Source organism: Etheostoma cragini, chromosome 18 (genome assembly GCF_013103735.1).
Source record: "Etheostoma cragini isolate CJK2018 chromosome 18, CSU_Ecrag_1.0, whole genome shotgun sequence".
Taxonomy (NCBI): Eukaryota; Metazoa; Chordata; class Actinopteri; order Perciformes; family Percidae; genus Etheostoma; species Etheostoma cragini.
The window spans coordinates 8,172,697-8,191,746 of NC_048424.1; the positions used below are offsets into that span (position 1 = coordinate 8,172,697).

Sequence of the window (19,050 nt, forward strand, 5' to 3'; positions counted from 1 at the left end):
CGACACATGGGGTTCAACATTACGACTTTGTAATTTCTGTTAAAATAGATGTCACAAAATTGGTAACGAAAAAAAGTATTGTTCAGAAACCGGTATCAAAGTCACAGTATTGGTATCGGTTCCGGTATTGAAAACTTGAACTTGAACGATACCCGGCCCTACTTGTATGACCACTGGCTTACGGTGGCTAATGTCAAGGCTGTTTTATAACTGAAATGATATGACGCTGACAGTTCTTGTGCTCCTATAACTGTGTGTTAAGACGGAATGTGAAGCAAAGATTTATGGGTGGCACGATTGCATACGAAGTAAATGTAAAGAGGCAATCATATACAAATTTGCCTGGGGTTGTACGAAGTGACACAAACACATGTCCCTGCAAGTTAAAAATGTTTCAACATCAGTGGCAAATTCTTACATATTCCGGCGTATATTATCAAGAATGTTTCATAAAAGTAGATGACAGGGAAAAGGAGATAACAGAATAACAGAAAGTAAGTTTTGAGTTCAGTCAGAGGCTGAGCTGAACACAGACATGTCAGCGCGGCTGTTTCTAGCAAAGTTAATAGCTGTAGCAGTTAATGTGATAAAGTAATTTTCACTTTATCAGCAAAAGTCTAGGTGTTGCCCGTCATGTACATGACCTGTGTTGCCAAACTTGTCTTTTTTTTTTTTACATGCTACCCAAAAAAAATGTCTCAAACAATGACTCATTGACAGTCAGGGAACTTGTTCTTCCTATAAAAAGTAAATTTTTACACGGTCATGTTCATGTCGTCATCTTGTCATGTAAAATAACTAATCACAAATATGCCCACACTCAAAAGGCATCAACTCACACATAACCAAAGTCCTCTAAAAGCTCAAAGGCCACTCCACAACGAGAAAAGTTCATGCTGTTGTTACATGAATTACTCACACAGTACGTATATAAGTAATATGGGTAGTAAAAAGAAGGTTCAGACGGAGAGGCATTACAGAAGACAAGTAGGTGGCAGGGAGGAGGAAAGCTGAATAGAAGGTGATGAATGAGATGACTGAAGGCAAAGAGAAAGAGCGAAACACTGTGAGAGAGAAGTGGATTTTAAATTACATGGTGGTTCATGTCAGCAGACATAATTAGCAGCTTGGTCAGGTGTGATGAGTGGGACAGGAAATATGAAAAGAAGGACAAAACAGCACAAAAACCAAAGCAAGTGTATGAGGAACAGAATCCACTTGACACAATGGAAATGCAATTTGAAATTCCCTGAAGTGGAGAAAGTGAATGAGAACAGTATGTTCTACAAATTCATGACTTTGAATGGAAGTGAGCTCCCAGACATGCAAACATGGCTGCATGGTTTGCAGTTTGTCGCGTGTCAAGCGCGTGAATGACAAGTGTGAAAATTCAGAAAATTCTTAAGCTGGCTGGCGGCCTGCCAAGTTAAATGTTGCCTTTGGTAGCAGCAGCAGGGGGGGGGGGACTGCTGGGTTCCAGATAAACTTACAGCATGATACAAGTATTTACACATTCTGGATCTGAACCATTCACCAAACAATTAACTGAAAAAAGACTCAGCAGATGAATCGATAACAAAGGCCGTCATTAGTTGAAGCCCTAATTGCAACCGAAAGTTATGTGATTTAAAAGAGACTTGACTATACTTCTTTCTGTGGTGGATTACACGTTCCAAAATGGCAGTTATCAAGCATTACTTTGACAAAAAGATATCAAGAATAATTTTGTTTTAGCTCTCTGGAGCTCAACATTGGCAAGTATCTGCATGTTAGTCATTTTAAACTGACCGTCTATTTGAGCTGGAGAACACACAAGAAATAGTGGATTGCATTGCATTTTTGCACTATGATGGAAGTACTGTCTTCATGTCTATATGTAGTTTATTTTGTGACAATATGGTGTGCTGCATTTAATCCTGTATGTAAACAAGAACTTCTTTGACATATTAAAAGCTTTAACTGAATTGAGGATTTTGACTGAATTTCCAAACCTTGCTTCAAACTACACAAGCACCAAAATGACCTCATCTCCTCTGTGCTGTGGCCTTGACTTCCAAACACACAGGTATGGCTTCTTTTCACCCAGACATGGAGTGGTTGACTGTCAGAAAATGAAGATGTATATGTCTAATCCGGACATAGCTGTGCACCCCCCCAAATAAAGCATCATGCCCCTAGGCAAAAGAGTGACACACGCACACACACACACACACACAAACACACATTCTCCAAGGAGGAGTCATGGGGAGGAGGGGAGGGAGCACAACAAGAGGAAAAGGGAGTGTATTTCTCAAACCACACACCTTCCCTCCTCCCATGTAAGAAGTAAGAGGAAGACTCACACACTTAAGTGTTCATTTGTGCGACCAGTCACACACAGGTTCACAGGATACTGAGGTTGGGCGAGAGACTAGGAGAGAAAGAGAGAGAGAGAGGACAAGAGACAGAGGACAGCCACTAGTTGCTCATAGACACTCAAGCTTTCAAGAAGAGCACTGATAGCCTACCATATGTGTGGCTCCTCCCAAGGCTTCACAGTAAGTGTGCATCCTTTTCAAATAATTTTAATGATACTAATGTATCATAGATCTTGTGCTAAGAATTCATATTTTTACCAGTATGAACTGGAGTTATTTTTTATATTATGTTGTTTTTTAATTTGTTATTTATTTTTTATTTAGTATCTTATCCATTCAAATTTTTTTTGCATTACAACACTGTCGCGCGGAACATAATGCAACAGTAAGGTAAGGAGTGCTTTCTAGAGTTAACCTGTTAAATGTTGTCCTGCGAGCCACACAGCTGTGTGCCTTTGACTCATGTCTTGATTTTCAGAATATATTTTCTGCCGTGTCACAGGGGTTCGATGGTTTCGGAGTGAGCTGTCACACTTGTGACAGTCATTCCGAGTCAGCTGTGGTGACCACACTTCAGAGAAAAATAGGGGGAAACGTCGTCCATAAATCTCATATCTCTGCACTTTTATCTGCACTCCTTTTGTGTCTCTCCCCGAGAGTAAGCTGAGATATTGTGTTATTGCACCAAACGTGCCACTATTGAATACATACTGTATATTTCAGATTACTGTGTGAGCTTCGAAGGATTTTTAAATAATTAACACAACTATTCTTTTTAATGTAAAAACGGGAAATACACTCTTTCCATTTAGGCGGGTTAAGTAAAGATTTGTTTATAAATGATTGTATAGGATGATATGCCATAGAAGCTTCCCTCCAGTCTTCATTTCAGTTTTGAGTTGAGGTTTCCTAAATATTACCAACCACAGACCTTATCCATCGCTATCTCAGAGGCAAAGTGATGAGCCTGAAAAAGTAAGTTCTGAGAGGGCACATCTGAGCATTGTCTTTTAATCACAAGTCTTGTCTTCTTCTCTTTCACTATTTGACTGTTTCATCCCACCAGCCGGCCTTTTTCAGAGCTTAGGTGCCTGACAACAATCTTCCTGAGAAGAGAGTGATAGACAATGAGGAACAGACAAAAAGAAAGAGACTTTAGACCTGGCTCGGAGCCAAGTCAGTCAGTTCAGAGGAAGTCTGTGCGATTCACTGGGAGTGCTGATTTCCTTGTGAAAGTGGTGCCGCTCCGGGGGCTGACGTGCACAGGAACCTCCCTTATAGCCCAGGGGTTATGATTTGGAGAGTCACAGGATGTATGGGACAGTGGGGGCAATGGGGCAGCAAGCACCACAGTTCCACTTTGAAGTTTGTTTGTCCGGTAGTTGCTGCTGATGGGAAAGTTAGATTCTCCACAACTTCTCCTCCTCCTTAACATCCCTGACTTGCCCCCTGCCTTCTCTGTGTCACATCTTGCACTCTGGAATCTAATTTTAGCTCCATTCAAAACTGGACTTCCCTTGGTACTTTAACTGTTGTTTGTATTGTCTGTGTTTTTTTTTCTGTGTGTTATGTTGTGACATAAAAAGGAAAAGGCAAAAGGAAAAAAACGTGTCCTTGGTCAATACTCCCATCTCCTTAATGATCAGTTTATTTGTTTTAGATACAGAATGACAGACATTACATTATGTCTCTATGTTTTCTGTAGGCCTCCTCCTCTCCGTGCACCCCAGCCATGTTAACCCCAGAAAGCTCACCGCAAAGCACAGGGGTCATCGCAGCAGCGATGCCAGAGACAAAGGATGAAGACATGACATCACTGAGCGAGGCACACTTTGAGGAAAAGTGCACTTATATCGTCAAGGACCAACATCTGGATGAAGAGTCCGAAAATAACAGCAAGACACGAGCTGAGAGATCCTTACCGAGAAACCTGGCGCTGAGACGCTGCCACAAGTCGGCAGAGGTATGTAGTAAAGCAGATCTCCCTTGTTTGTGTGTGTATTTCAAATTGTCTAAGAAAGTTGAGTTTTAAGGAGTTCTTACAAAAACCAAAGCAGGAAAACGATGTAGAAATACAATCCCAAAACATCTAAATGGTACGAAAGCATGTATTGCAGTTGTTTATGTTTGCTGTAACTGCCGACAGATTGCGTCACTCCAACATCCTTCCATCCACTCATCCATCCTGAGGAGGGAAGTACTTGACATGTTGTTGTCTAATTTCAGCCTTTCCTCTCTGCTATGTATGTGTTAAGGCAGAGGCAGAGAAAGGCAAGCCTCTCAGCACACAGCCTGAGGTCTCTATGATTAGTAGCTACTACTGCCTCAGATTCCCGACCCTTTGTCCCAGCACACAATTACACCGTAAAACAGAGCACCAGCACCGGCACCCACTTTATGGATTACACCGTAAAAATCATCTGGCTTGAATGAGTCAGTTAAAGTGAGTTGAAGTGGTGGGTAGCTTATGTTTAACTGGATGGACTAGGACATTGTAGATAGTGAGATAAATGTTCGGTGGAAGATTAGCCCAGTGCAATCAATGAAAAGGAAACATTAGCTTTCCTCACGCAAGATTAGGGTTGAGACTCAGTAGATGAAAGATGGTTGTCAGGCGAGATCAGAGGAAGTAGCCTCGGCGTCTGCAGTCAAATACCTGTACTACCACTTTGACCTTCTAATAAGGTCTGTCTGGAGTCTTGTTGACACCAAAAGAGCAGGATACATTACAGTAATCTGTGACACAAGGGCACCTCGAATGGAGCAGTGTGACGAAGCGAGGGCTGGATAGACTAGAGATAAACTCTATGGCTAAGCATGTAGTGGTTGATCCAGCTAACTACACCAAGCCAGTATTGCTCCAAGAGAAAAGAGAGACGACATTACAATTGCTTGGGGCTACCTGAACAAGGAGCTCAAAGTACAGTTGACTGGTCCGGGGTGGGCCCATGACACCTTATCCTCTCTCTCACACCCAGGGGGCTTGAGACAGAGGGGCCAGTTTCACACCTGCGGGTAGCAGAAAAAGAGTGGTGGTGACATTTTAATATGGTGGAGAAACTAAAGATAACGTGGGCGATTGGCTTAAGAAATAATCAGCATGTGAAGGAACAGGCACATTCTGTCACAGCTGAGCAAAGTTTTCTCTGGGAAAGATTTGTTATGACAGCTAATATACATAAAAAAGTATATAACTAAAACAACGCGTTGCTTGGTTGCTTAATTCCTTTTTCTAGAGATAGCAATTTTCCAGTAAATTGACCCGATCTTGTTTGTCAATCACCAAGAAACCAGCACAGGGTGCAGAGTCAGATAAGAAGGACTGTTTTTCCAACAATGGGAATGTTTTTCAGCTCTGAGTGCATCCGGTTGCTTGCTCAGGCCTTTAATTTGTGTGCAAGTGTGTTGTTTGATGATTTCATGTCCTCCTTGTTAAACAGGTGCTTGGGGTGACCAGTAAGGAACTGATTCCTAAGGGAACACGTTTTGGCCCTCTGGTGGGGGAAAGCTACACCAATGAAACACTGTTGAAAGACGCTAACAGAAAATACTTCTGGAGGGTAAGTGAGCTGCATGTCAGTTTATGGATTTGAGCGCTTGCATGTGAAATTAATCTTTGTGTGCCTCAAAACTCTGCACATCCTGTATCTGGAAACGCTGCTGTGGCTGTGGCATGGCACGAGTAAGCAGTTGTGGTCAAAGGGTTGACATCCTGTGAAAGTAACGACTCAGTCTGCCAATGTTTGGGTACCTTTAAATGCTGCGGGATCAGATGGGTTCAAATGTGCATGCACTGTAAATGTGTGTTTGCCAGTTCTCTGCATGGCTGCCTGAGGTCACACACAGCTGTTTGGTTTCAGTGACGCAGCAGTTGTCCTCTCTCTCCGCTTCTCTCGGCAGCGGTATCGCTGCCAGTAAATACACCATACACATGTCCGCGCTTCTCCAGACTCAAACTCTCACACTGACTAAGCAAGGAAGTGGCTTTGAGCCTGAGAACTGTTATGTTACAAATCAGCAGCATCTTCCATTACACACAAGCGCCTATGTAATTCTACAGTTTAGAGTCAGCAACCTTGAAATCATCCAACCCCAACCAAAACTTGCCACAGCCATAACACAGACAATGTGTTAACATTACAGCCATGACTCATGTGACAGCACAGCCTCAAAGAGCAGAAAGAGGAGGCTATTTCACCAGTAAGGCGATAGGTGAGAATCGCAGTGGGCGAGATAGTACACCCAATACTACAATCCAGTCATATGGTGAAATTCTTATTTACTGTTGCTTTTATCACTCTATGACTTGTGTGCCGCAAACACAGGCAGCACTTATCTCAGCTAAAAGAACACACAGAATTTACCATAAAGCCGTTAGGAAACCTGTGACATCATAGTTTCTGATTCAGGGCATGTCATCATCAACTGACTTCTTGTCATATCTCACAATGCAGGTCTTCTCGGAGGGGCACTTACACCACATCCTGGATGGTTTGATCGAGGACCGGAGCAACTGGATGCGTTATGTCAACCCGGCCTGTACTGTGGAGGAGCAGAACCTGGTTGCCTGCCAAAGTGGCTTGGACATCTACTTCTACACCATCAAAGCACTTCAGCCGGGCCAGGAGCTCCTGGTGTGGTACTGTCCTGAATTCGCCCAGCGCTGTAACTACCCTCCACTTGGCCAACTCGCTATGGACAGCAATGGTAAGTGCGTGAATGGTAATAATATATGTATCTTGTGTCTTAACCTTGATGTTGGAAGGACAGAGTGTTTTTTGGACACTTTAAGAACCATTCCTGTGGCCACGCTATGAGACACATCTGTTATTGTGGAGTAAAAAGCTCCCAATCAAAGTGCCCGGCAACTGAAACAGTCTTTGTGTGTGTGTTTAATAAGTTACTATGTCACACCCACAGCTCTTTTGTTAAAGCAGGACACAAAGGAGGAGAGTAGAACTTTGAAAGCAGAGAGGGTCTGTCTGCCGGGTATAGTACCTGTGTAAGATGAGACGAGTTTTAGGACTATAGGAAATGTTGCAGTTTCCCTTTTTTAAACTCCACACAGAAACACAGCTGGCAGCTCTTTGACACTCAAAGCATTCGGCTTTTCATTCACAAACACAAAGAGGGCACATGCTAACAGAGAGACCGCATGCACACGCCAAAATAGTCATTTACACGCACGCTCACACACACATACACACACACACACACACACACAAAGTGGCTGCCTGAGGTGCTAACAGCATTCTGGCACGACTCCTCTAATTTATTTTGCTCCTACGGAGGAAGAGAGGTAGGAACCGCTCCAGTGACTACTTGAACTTCCTGACAAGACGACCTGCTGACAGATTGATATCTCTTACTGAGTGTTGGCTGTTTGTTTGCTGAGAGCTTGCCTCCTAAGAGGGGGGGGGGGGGGGGGGGGGGGGGGGGGGGGGGGGGGGGGGGGGGGGGGGGGGGGGGGGGGGGCTAACACGGGGGAGCACACAGTAGATAAGGGTTGCTCTGTGTTTGTTGATGTTAATTGTGTGCAAGAGTAGGTGAAATGTGCATGCATACTTCTGTATTTCTTCTTCCTTTGTTGTCAGCTTGCGCCCTTTGTCTATGCAGGAGCAGAATTTCTCCTTGTGACTTCCTGGATAAAAAGTGGGAGGATTTGCTAAGATGAATTACAGCTTTGGATTTCATAAAGTTGACCTGTGTGTAGACTTTAGTGGGAAATAAATTATATTCATCAGTTGTCAGTTGCTGACAGGTATATATTTTCCACTCCATCAAGCATCTTTAAAAATGATTCATGTCGGGTTAAGTCTGTGGTTCAACAGTCACTTTATTGACAAGTCCTTATCCAGTGCTGTCCTGCTCGTGGTGGAAAACACTGCCCAGCATTCTAATGCAAATAACATACTGGACCCACTAACTCCATGCTATCTGTATCCTGATCAGACATCTATTGTTTCACATGTGGTGTCCACTTTCATAGAGTGCCACGGCAAGTCTGGAAGGCACACCTTATATAAAACACATACACACACACACACACACACACACACACACACACACACACACACACACACACACACACACACACACACACACACACACACACACACACTAAAGCTTGGGACTTGAGTAATTTCAACAAGGAACTCATGCGCATGATTGTGTTAATTTCATGGGTTTATGTGTGACTCAACTTAATAATGATGATACTGTTACTGAAATTCTAAAAACAATTTCAACTGTTTCTGATGTTATGCCCCAATTTATATGTCCCACAGATCAGAGTCGAGCTCAGAAAAAGACAACAGAAAAACGAGGACACAGCGTCTCTGAAATCCTCAGAGACAAACCGTCCAAATCCCTGACTACTTCCCCCAGACGTGTGGATAGTCCCTTGTCTCATGCCAACCTCCCAGCAGTTTTCCCCCTGTGCCCCCGTGTTGTCTACCCAATCCAGCCTAACTCAGAATCCATCCATGGCCACAGACATGCAACTCTACCGAATCTGCCACCAGGAAGTAATCCAGCTGCCAAAAGACCAGCTCTAAGTGGTCCTGTCCCTTCCGGCTTGCACTTCACCTTTCCGCACAGTCAAGGCCCTGTTCTAGCCAAACCTTACCAAGAGCCTTCTGTGCCTGATCGACTTCATCCTGCACTGAGGCATTCTCCCTATCTACTGCCTCACTACTCGCTCGGCCTTAACAGCATTCTACCTCATTCATACCCATTGTACAGAGATCAACTGAAACCTCACTTAACACTCTCATCTAATTTACTGCCTTTTGACGGCTATGCACACTTCTTCCAACCACTGGCAAATGGACACAAAGACTTGACACTTGCACTATCCGACACCAAACAAGACCTCATTCTTTCACCAACCAGTGAGCATAGAGACAACAAGGACCTCACATACGAAAGGACAAACTACCTCAGAATCCCCTCAGATAACCTCAGAGATTTCACACACTCTCCTCCCAGCAATGTCCAAGCAGACCTCCCTATACCCACCACATCCAGTGCTTCACCCATGGTCACCTCACTCCGCAGAGCACTGCCCTCTCTTGCGCCTGGGGGACGCTCACCACCAGTGGGCATGGCCGCCTTTTCAGACTGCCTCCCTTCCAGACCCACGTCTGCCACTCAGAGCAATTCTGAGAATGCAATGGACCTCAGGAAGATAACACAAGATGGGCAGATTATTGGCTACAAGACCCTGCCGTACCCCCTCACCAGGCAGAATGGAAAGATTCGTTATGAGTGCAATGTCTGTGGAAAGGTCTTTGGGCAGCTGTCCAACCTCAAGGTTAGTTCCTCTTCATCATATTTTTTATGAAAGAAGGGTTGGGAAACAATGCCTAAACACAGTGGCTGTCAACTGACTTGCACAACATTGAACGTGGCTAAAGAATGTTAGAATTTACCAGCCACCATGGTTTCTTGAGTTTGATGGAATGAATAAATGTATGGTAAATACTCACTTCTGACATGTTGTCCTCAGGTCCATCTGCGAGTGCACAGCGGAGAGCGTCCCTTCAAGTGTCAGACCTGCAATAAGAACTTCACTCAGCTGGCCCATCTGCAGAAACACCACCTGGTTCACACAGGAGAGAAGCCTCATGAATGCAAGGTATGACTATATCTTAAATTAAAGAAATAGTGACATGGTAAATAGGTGGTTGTAGCCAGCAGTCAAGGGTCCATGGGTTAAAGAATCTAAAGCTCACCAATTTACATGTTTTACCTTGTTTGTTTAATACAAGAATTCAAGTGTAATTCGCTGTTTAATAATGGGTTATTTGTTTATTTCTTGGCCCGGAGAAGTAACTTCATGGAGTCTCCTGGCCAAGTTCAAATAGTTCAGCACATTAAACCCCCATAAAACCACAACTCGATGTTTTTACATTTACAACAGAGCAGGTATAACTATTATTTTAAAGTCCATAAATTGTCCTCAAATATTTTATCCCCTTACGCTATCTCAACTAGAGGTATACTGTGACAGATCTAAAAGATTCTGAAACATTTTCTCTGTGGCTGTTTCGACACAGGTGTGCCATAAGCGATTCAGTAGCACTAGTAACTTGAAGACCCACCAGCGTCTACACTCAGGTGAGAGGCCCTATCAGTGCAAGCTCTGCCCAGCCCGCTTTACTCAATTTGTCCATCTCAAGCTCCACAAACGCCTCCACACTGGAGAACGGCCTCACAGGTGTCCTTGCTGCCCCTGTGCCTATCTCCACTACTGCAGCCTCCAGGTGCACCTCCAAAGCTTCTGCCCCCTCTCCCCTGCGGCATCTCGCAGACACTCACCGGAGGAGCTACACCGAGTCAATGCGGAGATTGAGAGGTTTGATACGAGCGAGGCGGCGGAGCAGTTAGAGGCCATGGCTGCAGAGGTCGAGATGGACAAGGGGAATGTTATTGATTTAATAAAGAAGATGGAGAGTCATTCCTCTGGTCCCCACGATGACGAAGAAGGGGAGACTGAGCTGAACATCTACACATCAGCAAAGGAGTGTTCTGCTTTTGAGCTGCATCATGCCAGCCCTCTACCTCTGCATTCAACCAGCATTAAGCTGGAGTCAGGCTGCATATCAGAACCCTAAGACAGCCTTGCTAATCCAGCCGTATAATCCGTACAGGTCAACTCAGCAGCTGTCTGTTACTGCCCTATTTGAAGCAAAGCCTTATCTCCATCATGCCTAGTCTATTCTCTACAGAGGCTGTAGCATGTGAAGAATAAAGACCAGCATGGCCTGGGAACCAACGGTTTGACTTATTTACATCATTGTTAATTTATTCTGTTGTTCACATTCAACTGAAGTGTAGATTTGGGACATTTTCTGCAATTTTGTTTTAGTATCTCTGGAACATCTTCATGGAACAACAACTTACTGTGTGATTTTGCATAAACAAAGCTTGTGGTTAATTGCGTGAGTGTTTCTGTTTATTTGCGAGTGCGTATTTAAGCCGCCTATTTAAAGTGTTGATTACTGTACAGGCATGACTATGCAGTATCGGAGTGTTGAAGTGTTAACACAGATGAAACCTCACTTGTTTGCATGTAATGTAAATACTTGCCTTTGTGTGTGTGTAGAGTGCTAATGTAGAGATGTAGACAAACATCTTGTTATGAGTCCTTGGACACCCACCACCAGTAAGTGTCAGTCCTTCCCCCTGGAAAAAACACAACTAAAATAGTTTTTCTATCAATAAGATCATGCTGCTAATTTTGTACTTGTACTTCCATATTTTAGTTTCAGTATTAATCAGATGACAGACAACAAACCAAAAACCGATGACTCTACAGTTTGTTCCAAGACATAAACATAGATGTTAGATTATTTCTGAGTATACTTTTACAGATAACTGTTTAATAACATTTACCAACTATATTGTTTTGAAAAATGTAGGAATGCTTCACAGATACAACATGAAAATATAACACATTGGGGCATTGCTCCTTGACTTTCAGTGCAGTGATGTTCTGTGATCCTCACATTACAACTTAAAAATGGTGTCAGGTGGCCATCCAATAATTAGACAAATTACAACAGACAGAGCATGCATTATCAATGCTAATGACACTCCTGATCACAGCGTGCCTGCCAGCTGCTCTGGAGCTCTTCTGCCTCCATGCAAGAAAAGCAATGGAAGACCGGAGAATATTATCTATTGCATAGTGATGTATAATTCTCGGGGGAAAAAATCCTATCAATAAGTCTATCATAATGAAATAAGAAACATATGCATCCATTAGGGTATTTATAATTTAAATATATGGAGGGGGGGTTGGGGAAGAGGTAATGTTTCCAAGGTGGAGGGAAGGTGAGCTCTGTAGTAACAGTTGCAGTGGACGGTCGGTAAACTGATGCCCCTTTAAAACCGCGCAGTGACGTCACATATTTTTGACAAGGAGGGGGGGCAGGCGGCGGGAGAAGAAGGGAGCGGATGGATCCAGGGTGAAGGATGCCCAGGATAATGTCACCGGTGTATCCACTCTCCTACCTATCCGTACCATGATCAACGCCGCCGGAGCGGTCGCCCGCAGGATGCCGTCGGTGATCCGGCGGAGCGGATGCTGGATAGCGTGGTGCCAGGTGGTCCTGCTCGGCGTGTCGGCGCTGGTTATCGTGGCGGAACGGACCGCTCGTAAGTGGGCATTGAATTCTCCGCGCTAGCGGGCAGACACTGAACATGAAAACAGCGCAGGGGAATGTTGTGTGGAGAATTTTCCATGGCTTTAATGAATGAAAAGGCTGTTGCTCAGCCATTGTGCTTCGTGCTGGAGCTTTCCACCAGCAGCAGCAGCAGCCGTAGGCTATAGTTCGGGTTACAATTCAAGTGGTGACGCTACAGCACAGCCTTTACTAATGAATTGACAAACCTAACGTTAGCTAGTTGTATTTAATGCAGGGCGATGTGACATTGGATAGGTCGCATCCGAAAAGGATAACCGACGCAATAAAAGGTTGTCCTTAATATTGGAGAATAATGCTCACCTTATAGATTTCTCTAGCCTACCCACTCTCCAAAATACATTACAGAATATCCTATTATTATAATTATTACTAATGCTGTTGGTATTGTTCATTGGTTGGTATTGCACATCTGGAATCTGTATTGATAATAGTATGCAGTACTCTCAGGTGTGACAAATCCCTGACTTAGCAGATCAATGGGGCAAGGGCAGGTCACAGAGAGATGAGGTGACTGGATGTGTACAAAGTGTGACTTTGCCTTCAGCAGGTTCCCACAAGAAGAAAGACTGTGCTGCTGCTTGAACTGGGGTCAGCATGTCACAGGAAAAAAATTAGACAGTAGTGAAAATGACCTGTGTTATTTTCTTCACGGTGCAAGAGGTCTTAATTATAGACACATCCGTACAGGCTGTTAATGCCAGGGGTCAGACTCTGGCCCTTTCTTGGTGGAGCTTGTGTCATCTCATCAAAACAGCTTCCTCTCATATCCAACTTTGGGATAAATCACTTGAGCAAGGTGTCTCTACTCCTTCATTTATCAAGGACTCTGCTGGCTTCTGCAGCTCTCAATCCGGCTGAGTTTAATGTGTTTCCTTTAAAAACTGCATGGCTCTATGATGAATCAGATTGTAGGCTACTGCATCTTATGAATTCTTAACCTAAAATAAACACATTTGTTAGAAAAACAAAATACTTATACCACCTTGTATCTGTGTGTCCGCATTGTTTGTGTGTAAGTGATCTACTGTATAGGGTTTTACCTTTGGAATGAGGAGACGCAGTGGGCGGGCCTCACTCTTGGCCTCTTTCTACCGGGGACGGCAGTTCAGCTGCTGAGTATGAAATGGTACTATGATGATGGCGATGACAGGCGATGCTACCTCTCCGTCATACACATACTGCACTTGGGCCTCTTCAAAAGGTAAGATCTCTGCAACTGCAGATGTCATATTACAAAATATAGCATCATTTGCAAACAAAGAAAATGTTGTAAGGATTTAATCCATTACGTCCCGTAGGAAACAAACCAAGCACACAGAAAGAAAGATTCTGTAACTGAAACCTTCACCAGGAGGTTACTGTGTCAATTCTCTGGTATCTGTCTCCCTCTTCTGGCAGGTTCTGGGACTGCATGCGGTCTGTGTTGTACATGCAGGGCTCAGTGGCTGAGCTTGGAGCGGCTGTCATGCAGCAGGCAGATGTTGCTGCTCTGTGGTTGCTGGAGGCCCTCGTCCTCACGCTGCCCCAGAGCCTGCTGCAGGCATATGTCGTGGTGTCCACTGATGTGGGCATCTTGTCCCCAGGTAAACTAATGCTAGCATGAATTATTGGCTCTGCAGCTGGTTTGGGGAATGTCAGTTGTTGTTGGAGACGGTATAAGAGATAAGAGTTGTTTTTCATACCTTGTGTGTTTACCCTCAGTGGCCTATTGCTGTGGTCTGTGTGTGCTGTCTATTTCCTGGGCCCTGGTGCTGTACAGCAGAGCCTGCTGTCTGATACGACCGGGCCACCTGGCCATGCCCCCGGCAGCCCTGCTGTGCCAGCTGGTGTGGAGGGCAGGCATGCTGGGTGCAAGGGTGACTTGCCTCATGTTCTTTGCCAGGGTCTTTAACTGGTGGGTCTGTGGAGTAGCAGGTGAGCAGCAATCTCCATGGGTGATTTTGTGTAGCTGACACTTAACGTCTGGCACCTTCTTAAGGAAGAGAAAGGGTGAAATTAAATGATATATTTTTGTTTTATAGTAATGCAAGTAGAGGTTAAGGACTAATTTAAGTAGAGATTTATACTTAAATATATATTTATATGAGTGATGTAATTATCCTCAGAGTGATGCAGCATGTCCTCTTAATCCAGTTTTCACTTGCCTCTTTGCATCAGCTTGATACACTGCATATGGATTCCCTATTGCGCTTGTATGCCCTTGTCTACTTTTACGTTGACCTCTAGGTTTCCACTGGCTCACGGCCTCCTTCTGGCTGGTATCACAGCAACCAGACATCTGCACCGGCCCCTGGTGTTGGCGTGCCTTTAATGGCATTATGGGGCTAGTCCACATCTTCTTCTTTCTCAACATCAAAGACGGACCCTCGCGCTTCCGCATGGCCAGTTTTTATACAGTAAGACATGACTTTTCACCGTGTTTGATGCTGCTGCCCGTTTGTAATGGTTTAAGCTGCCTGTTTTCAGCACCCCTTGTTAACACACACACACACACACACACACACACACACACACACACACACACACACACACACACACACACACACACACACACACACACACACACACACACAGACAAAAATAGCCATTGTCATCCTCACCTCTGCTTGCCTAGCTTACAATGATGTAAAGCTTTCAACAGATGACTGATGGTGTGACCTTCTCTCCTCCTTCAGTTCATGCTTGTAGAGAACGCCACTCTGCTGCTGGCCGCCTCCGACTTCCTCAGCGAGGCATCATGGGACAGCATGACCCTTCCCACCACTGTGCTGTGTAGCTTTTTCCTCAGTGAGTCACTCTATCTCTCTATCTGCACGCCCTTTGTTGTGAAACAGATTTGTCTCCGATGTTTTAATGGTTAATGGTTATATCAGACTGGTCAAACGTCCAATAGTTTCGGTGGTATCTTAAACCCCAATGATTCAAATCGATTATAACTAATTCTAAGTAGGAACCCACTGCAATGGCATTACAAATAGTAATTGCCCCAGTACGTTAAATAACAGAGTTATTAAAAACATAATTCAATGATATGGTGCAAATCCTAACAAAGACAATTATGTGCCAAATATTCATATGCAGGATATTATAATTTTTTTGTCATTGTAAGGTAGAGTTGAACATGATAGTAAATAATCCATGATCTTTAGTGCATTTAAAACTGCACTTAGCAATCAAGTTAGCGTTGATGCCAGCCAAACGTAGCCCCGGCCACACCATTTGAGGTCGGGAACTTTGTTCTGGACTTGATCCGTTGTCGAGCAAATATGCTCAAACAAGAGCTGTTAGGACCAATCAAATTGTGAGGGTGGGCTTTATATGATGATGGACAGATGATTAACAGTAACGTAACGATGAACGTGAGTAACCCGCGGGACTGTGCCCGTCCATGTCACCCTGCACTGCGCATGCTCCAAAAACGGTTCTCCCGAGGTCCCGTAGCTGTAATAATGGATCTAGCCAATTGTTGTAATTCATCATGTGTTCTATAAATACATCCATGTTATTGTCTTATGATAAATCAGAGGAATGTATGTATGCTGTAAAGCCTTTAACGTGGAAGTAACGTTATTAGCGTTTTCCAAACTCCCGGGGTTACCGGCTAGTAGCTAACATTAGCGGTAGCTAGCAGTTGAGTTCTGTTGACAACTATGCGTTGCTCAACCTATGTCACATAGTCCGTTGCGCCGATTGGTTGTAGGTCTATCCAATTGAGTGCAGAGGCATTTGTGGTTGAAACACGCCCCATAATCACAGCCCAGTGGAACAGTATCCAACTCATATTCTGACTGGAATCTGAGTATGACGATGTCAGGCTACAATCAAGTAACAGTGAGCAGTAAAATACTGACTACAAGTAGACTAAAACATGCTGAGTGTACTAAGGTCAACTGTTTCCTGTACTCTTCTTCTTAGGCGCTACCTGTCTTGTCGTATACTACCGGTTCCTCCATCCCAAGTCAACAGAGATCAGCCAGGGTACAAACCACAACCACATGGGCAGCACATGTATAGATCCAGGGGAGTCATCCTACTCTCTCGGGGATAAAAGCCTGCCAGCTGCCTCCATTCAAAACCACGGCAGCTTCTCCCTCTCAGGTGTGGCTGGTTCTCTGCTGGAGCACCCAGGAACTTGTGGGGGCCGGGGTAACAGCTCCTGCCCTTGCTACCACCACCACTGGCTCCTAATCCGTCTGGCTCTGAAAACAGGAGACCTGGGGAAAATCAACAGAGCGTATGGGGCCGACGGAGCAGCAGCCATACTAGACATGGAGGAGTATAACCAAGAGTTTAAGAGTAACGAGGGCATGACTATCACAGCAGGAGGCAGCAGTGGGGGGGTCTCCACTTCTGAGTCTCAGGGGAAAGGCCTGGCACCTCTCTCGGACTGCAAAGATGAGTTTCAGAGCGTGAGCGAGCCCATTTCAACCGGACAATCGGAAGAAGAGGATGAAAGTCTGGAGATGGAGAGCCCGATGGAGTCACCTGCATCGGATTTCAAACGGAGCTCACCAGAGGGCAAGTCTGTGTTTGGAGACAGCCCGGAGCCGTACTTTTGCCCTACAGAGTCAAGTTCAACCTTATATTTCAGCGCTGATCCTCAGTCTCCCAGCAGTGCCAGTAACCCCCGTTTAGACCGGGACATTGGGAGTCTGGAACAGGGGGTGCGCCTCATCTCAATCCCCAGTGATCCAGCCCTTCACAGAGATGTTCGTGGGCTAAAGGGCCGGGTTGGGCCACGCTGCACTTCCACTCCTAAATTGGACTCTGGAGCGCTGGACTCCCCATCTGGTGTCCCTCATTTCACAGGTCCCAGGAGACAGCTTATAATGTCCCGAAGAGATGAAGATGATAACTTCTAAGCTCCTCAAGACAGAATCAGGGAAAAAGTAACAGCAACTTATCCAGCATTAAAGGAAAATACCAGCTTTTTGGAAGGCTGCTTTTCCATCTGCTCAGTAGTGTAGGATGAGAAGGCTGCCAGAGATTTCACCTCTGTATGTCTACATGTTTAGTACACTGTGGGGCATAGTATCTAGTTAACATTTTTGGGGATAATGCTGAGCTAACCTGTATTCTTCTCACATCATAACTATTTTCTAAAAGCAATGCAAATCCACAGAGGTGAAACCTTTTAGCAGTGTTTTCATTAGACATGAAGACATTTAAAGAGCTTATTGGCCACAAAGATGGCATGTGGAGCTCAGACACACCTATCTGACTAAACGGTTTTTTTCTATTGATTTGGTAGCAATTAACTTCAAGAGTTATGCTGGGCAAGAAAAAGTCACTGTTTCTACCAGATTGTTATAACATATCGAGGAAGTAGCCATGACGTTTATTAATAAACGTCATTAGAAATATGCAGCTTTTTTATGATTTCAGGCAACTGATGGTATCGATATCACATATCCAAACTGCTGTTATTCGTGTTAAACATTGCCAGCAGTAGAACAGAGAAACTATTCCTAGACCTAAAGGGGACTTGATTCTTCACCATCTCAGCAAAAGCCAGAACTTTGTTGGCTTCTTAAAAGCACAAGTATCTTCTATATCATATGTATATTGCTGTGATATTCCCATAAAAACATCCCCTGTCCCATCAGAGAATAATATACTGTATTTTTTGTAAAATCATGCCATGGCTTTGAGCAGGGCTAGTGTGCCAACCTGGCAAAAACTGTTAAATGTTTTATCCTTATTTACATGTTGACCATGTAATTTCTAACATGTGTTTTGAATTTACTTTTTTTTTGTTGGTGTGTTTGTGTGTGTGTGTGTGTGTGTATGGGGGGGAGTGTTAATGTCTCAGGCACAGACTTTAAAAGCTTTTAAATGTCTACTGTATAACAAAATGAAAGATGCTAATGAGGACTTTTTTATGTGCTCTTGATTGCTATTGCACAAATATGAATTTTTGCTCATTACTGTTCTGTAAACAATATGAAATCCACTAACAAAGAAGTGAAATGATGCTGGTTTTTCTCTTGCACCCAGGTGACTGCCTAAAAAGCCACTGGTGGCTTTAAATAAGCAATAAATAGCCGACATATTGGGGTGACTGAATTCAATTGTTTGTAATTATTTAAATGTTGATGTTTTTTATATTTGTGGTATCAAGTTGTTTTGAAGTTCATTTTTTTTCTGAATGTTTTTGAGCACTTAAGACATCCAATGCTCTGTGACCACTAGTGGGGGAATTAGTATTCAGATTTTTTACTTTTTTTAACTAAAAGTAGCAAGTAGAAATACTTTGTTAACAGGTTAAGGTCATGCATTCAATATCTTACTTAAGTAAAAGTAAAAAAGTGTAAGCATCAAAATATACTTTGATGCACCAGAAGTAAAAGTACATGTGCAGAAAGTTTTTTTTTATAATTATGTTATAAGATTATAATTAGTAATGCATTAATGTGTTTATTACTTTTAAAGCTGCCGCTGGTAAAGGTGGAGGTAATATCAATAACTGGACTTATTGT

General features: G+C 43.8%; 2 protein-coding genes across 2 annotated transcripts; both read left to right on the top strand.

Moving 5' to 3' along the window:
* Positions 1 to 2,311: 2,311 nt before the first annotated feature.
* On the top strand, positions 2,312 to 11,556 carry prdm1c (PR domain containing 1c, with ZNF domain). The gene is made up of 7 exons (XM_034900128.1): positions 2,312 to 2,537; positions 4,063 to 4,320; positions 5,798 to 5,917; positions 6,812 to 7,064; positions 8,645 to 9,672; positions 9,868 to 9,996; positions 10,418 to 11,556. Exons 1-7 carry the CDS (start codon positions 2,511 to 2,513, stop codon positions 10,973 to 10,975), a joined length of 2,373 nt encoding a protein of 790 aa, XP_034756019.1. The 5' UTR covers positions 2,312 to 2,510; the 3' UTR covers positions 10,976 to 11,556.
* A 734-nt stretch (positions 11,557 to 12,290) lies between these two features.
* On the top strand, positions 12,291 to 18,637 carry xkr5a (XK related 5a). Its single transcript, XM_034900129.1, has 7 exons — positions 12,291 to 12,521; positions 13,589 to 13,772; positions 13,970 to 14,154; positions 14,273 to 14,485; positions 14,798 to 14,967; positions 15,247 to 15,358; positions 16,487 to 18,637. Exons 1-7 carry the CDS (start codon positions 12,389 to 12,391, stop codon positions 17,431 to 17,433), a joined length of 1,944 nt encoding a protein of 647 aa, XP_034756020.1. The 5' UTR covers positions 12,291 to 12,388; the 3' UTR covers positions 17,434 to 18,637.
* The last annotated feature ends 413 nt before the right edge of the window (positions 18,638 to 19,050 follow it).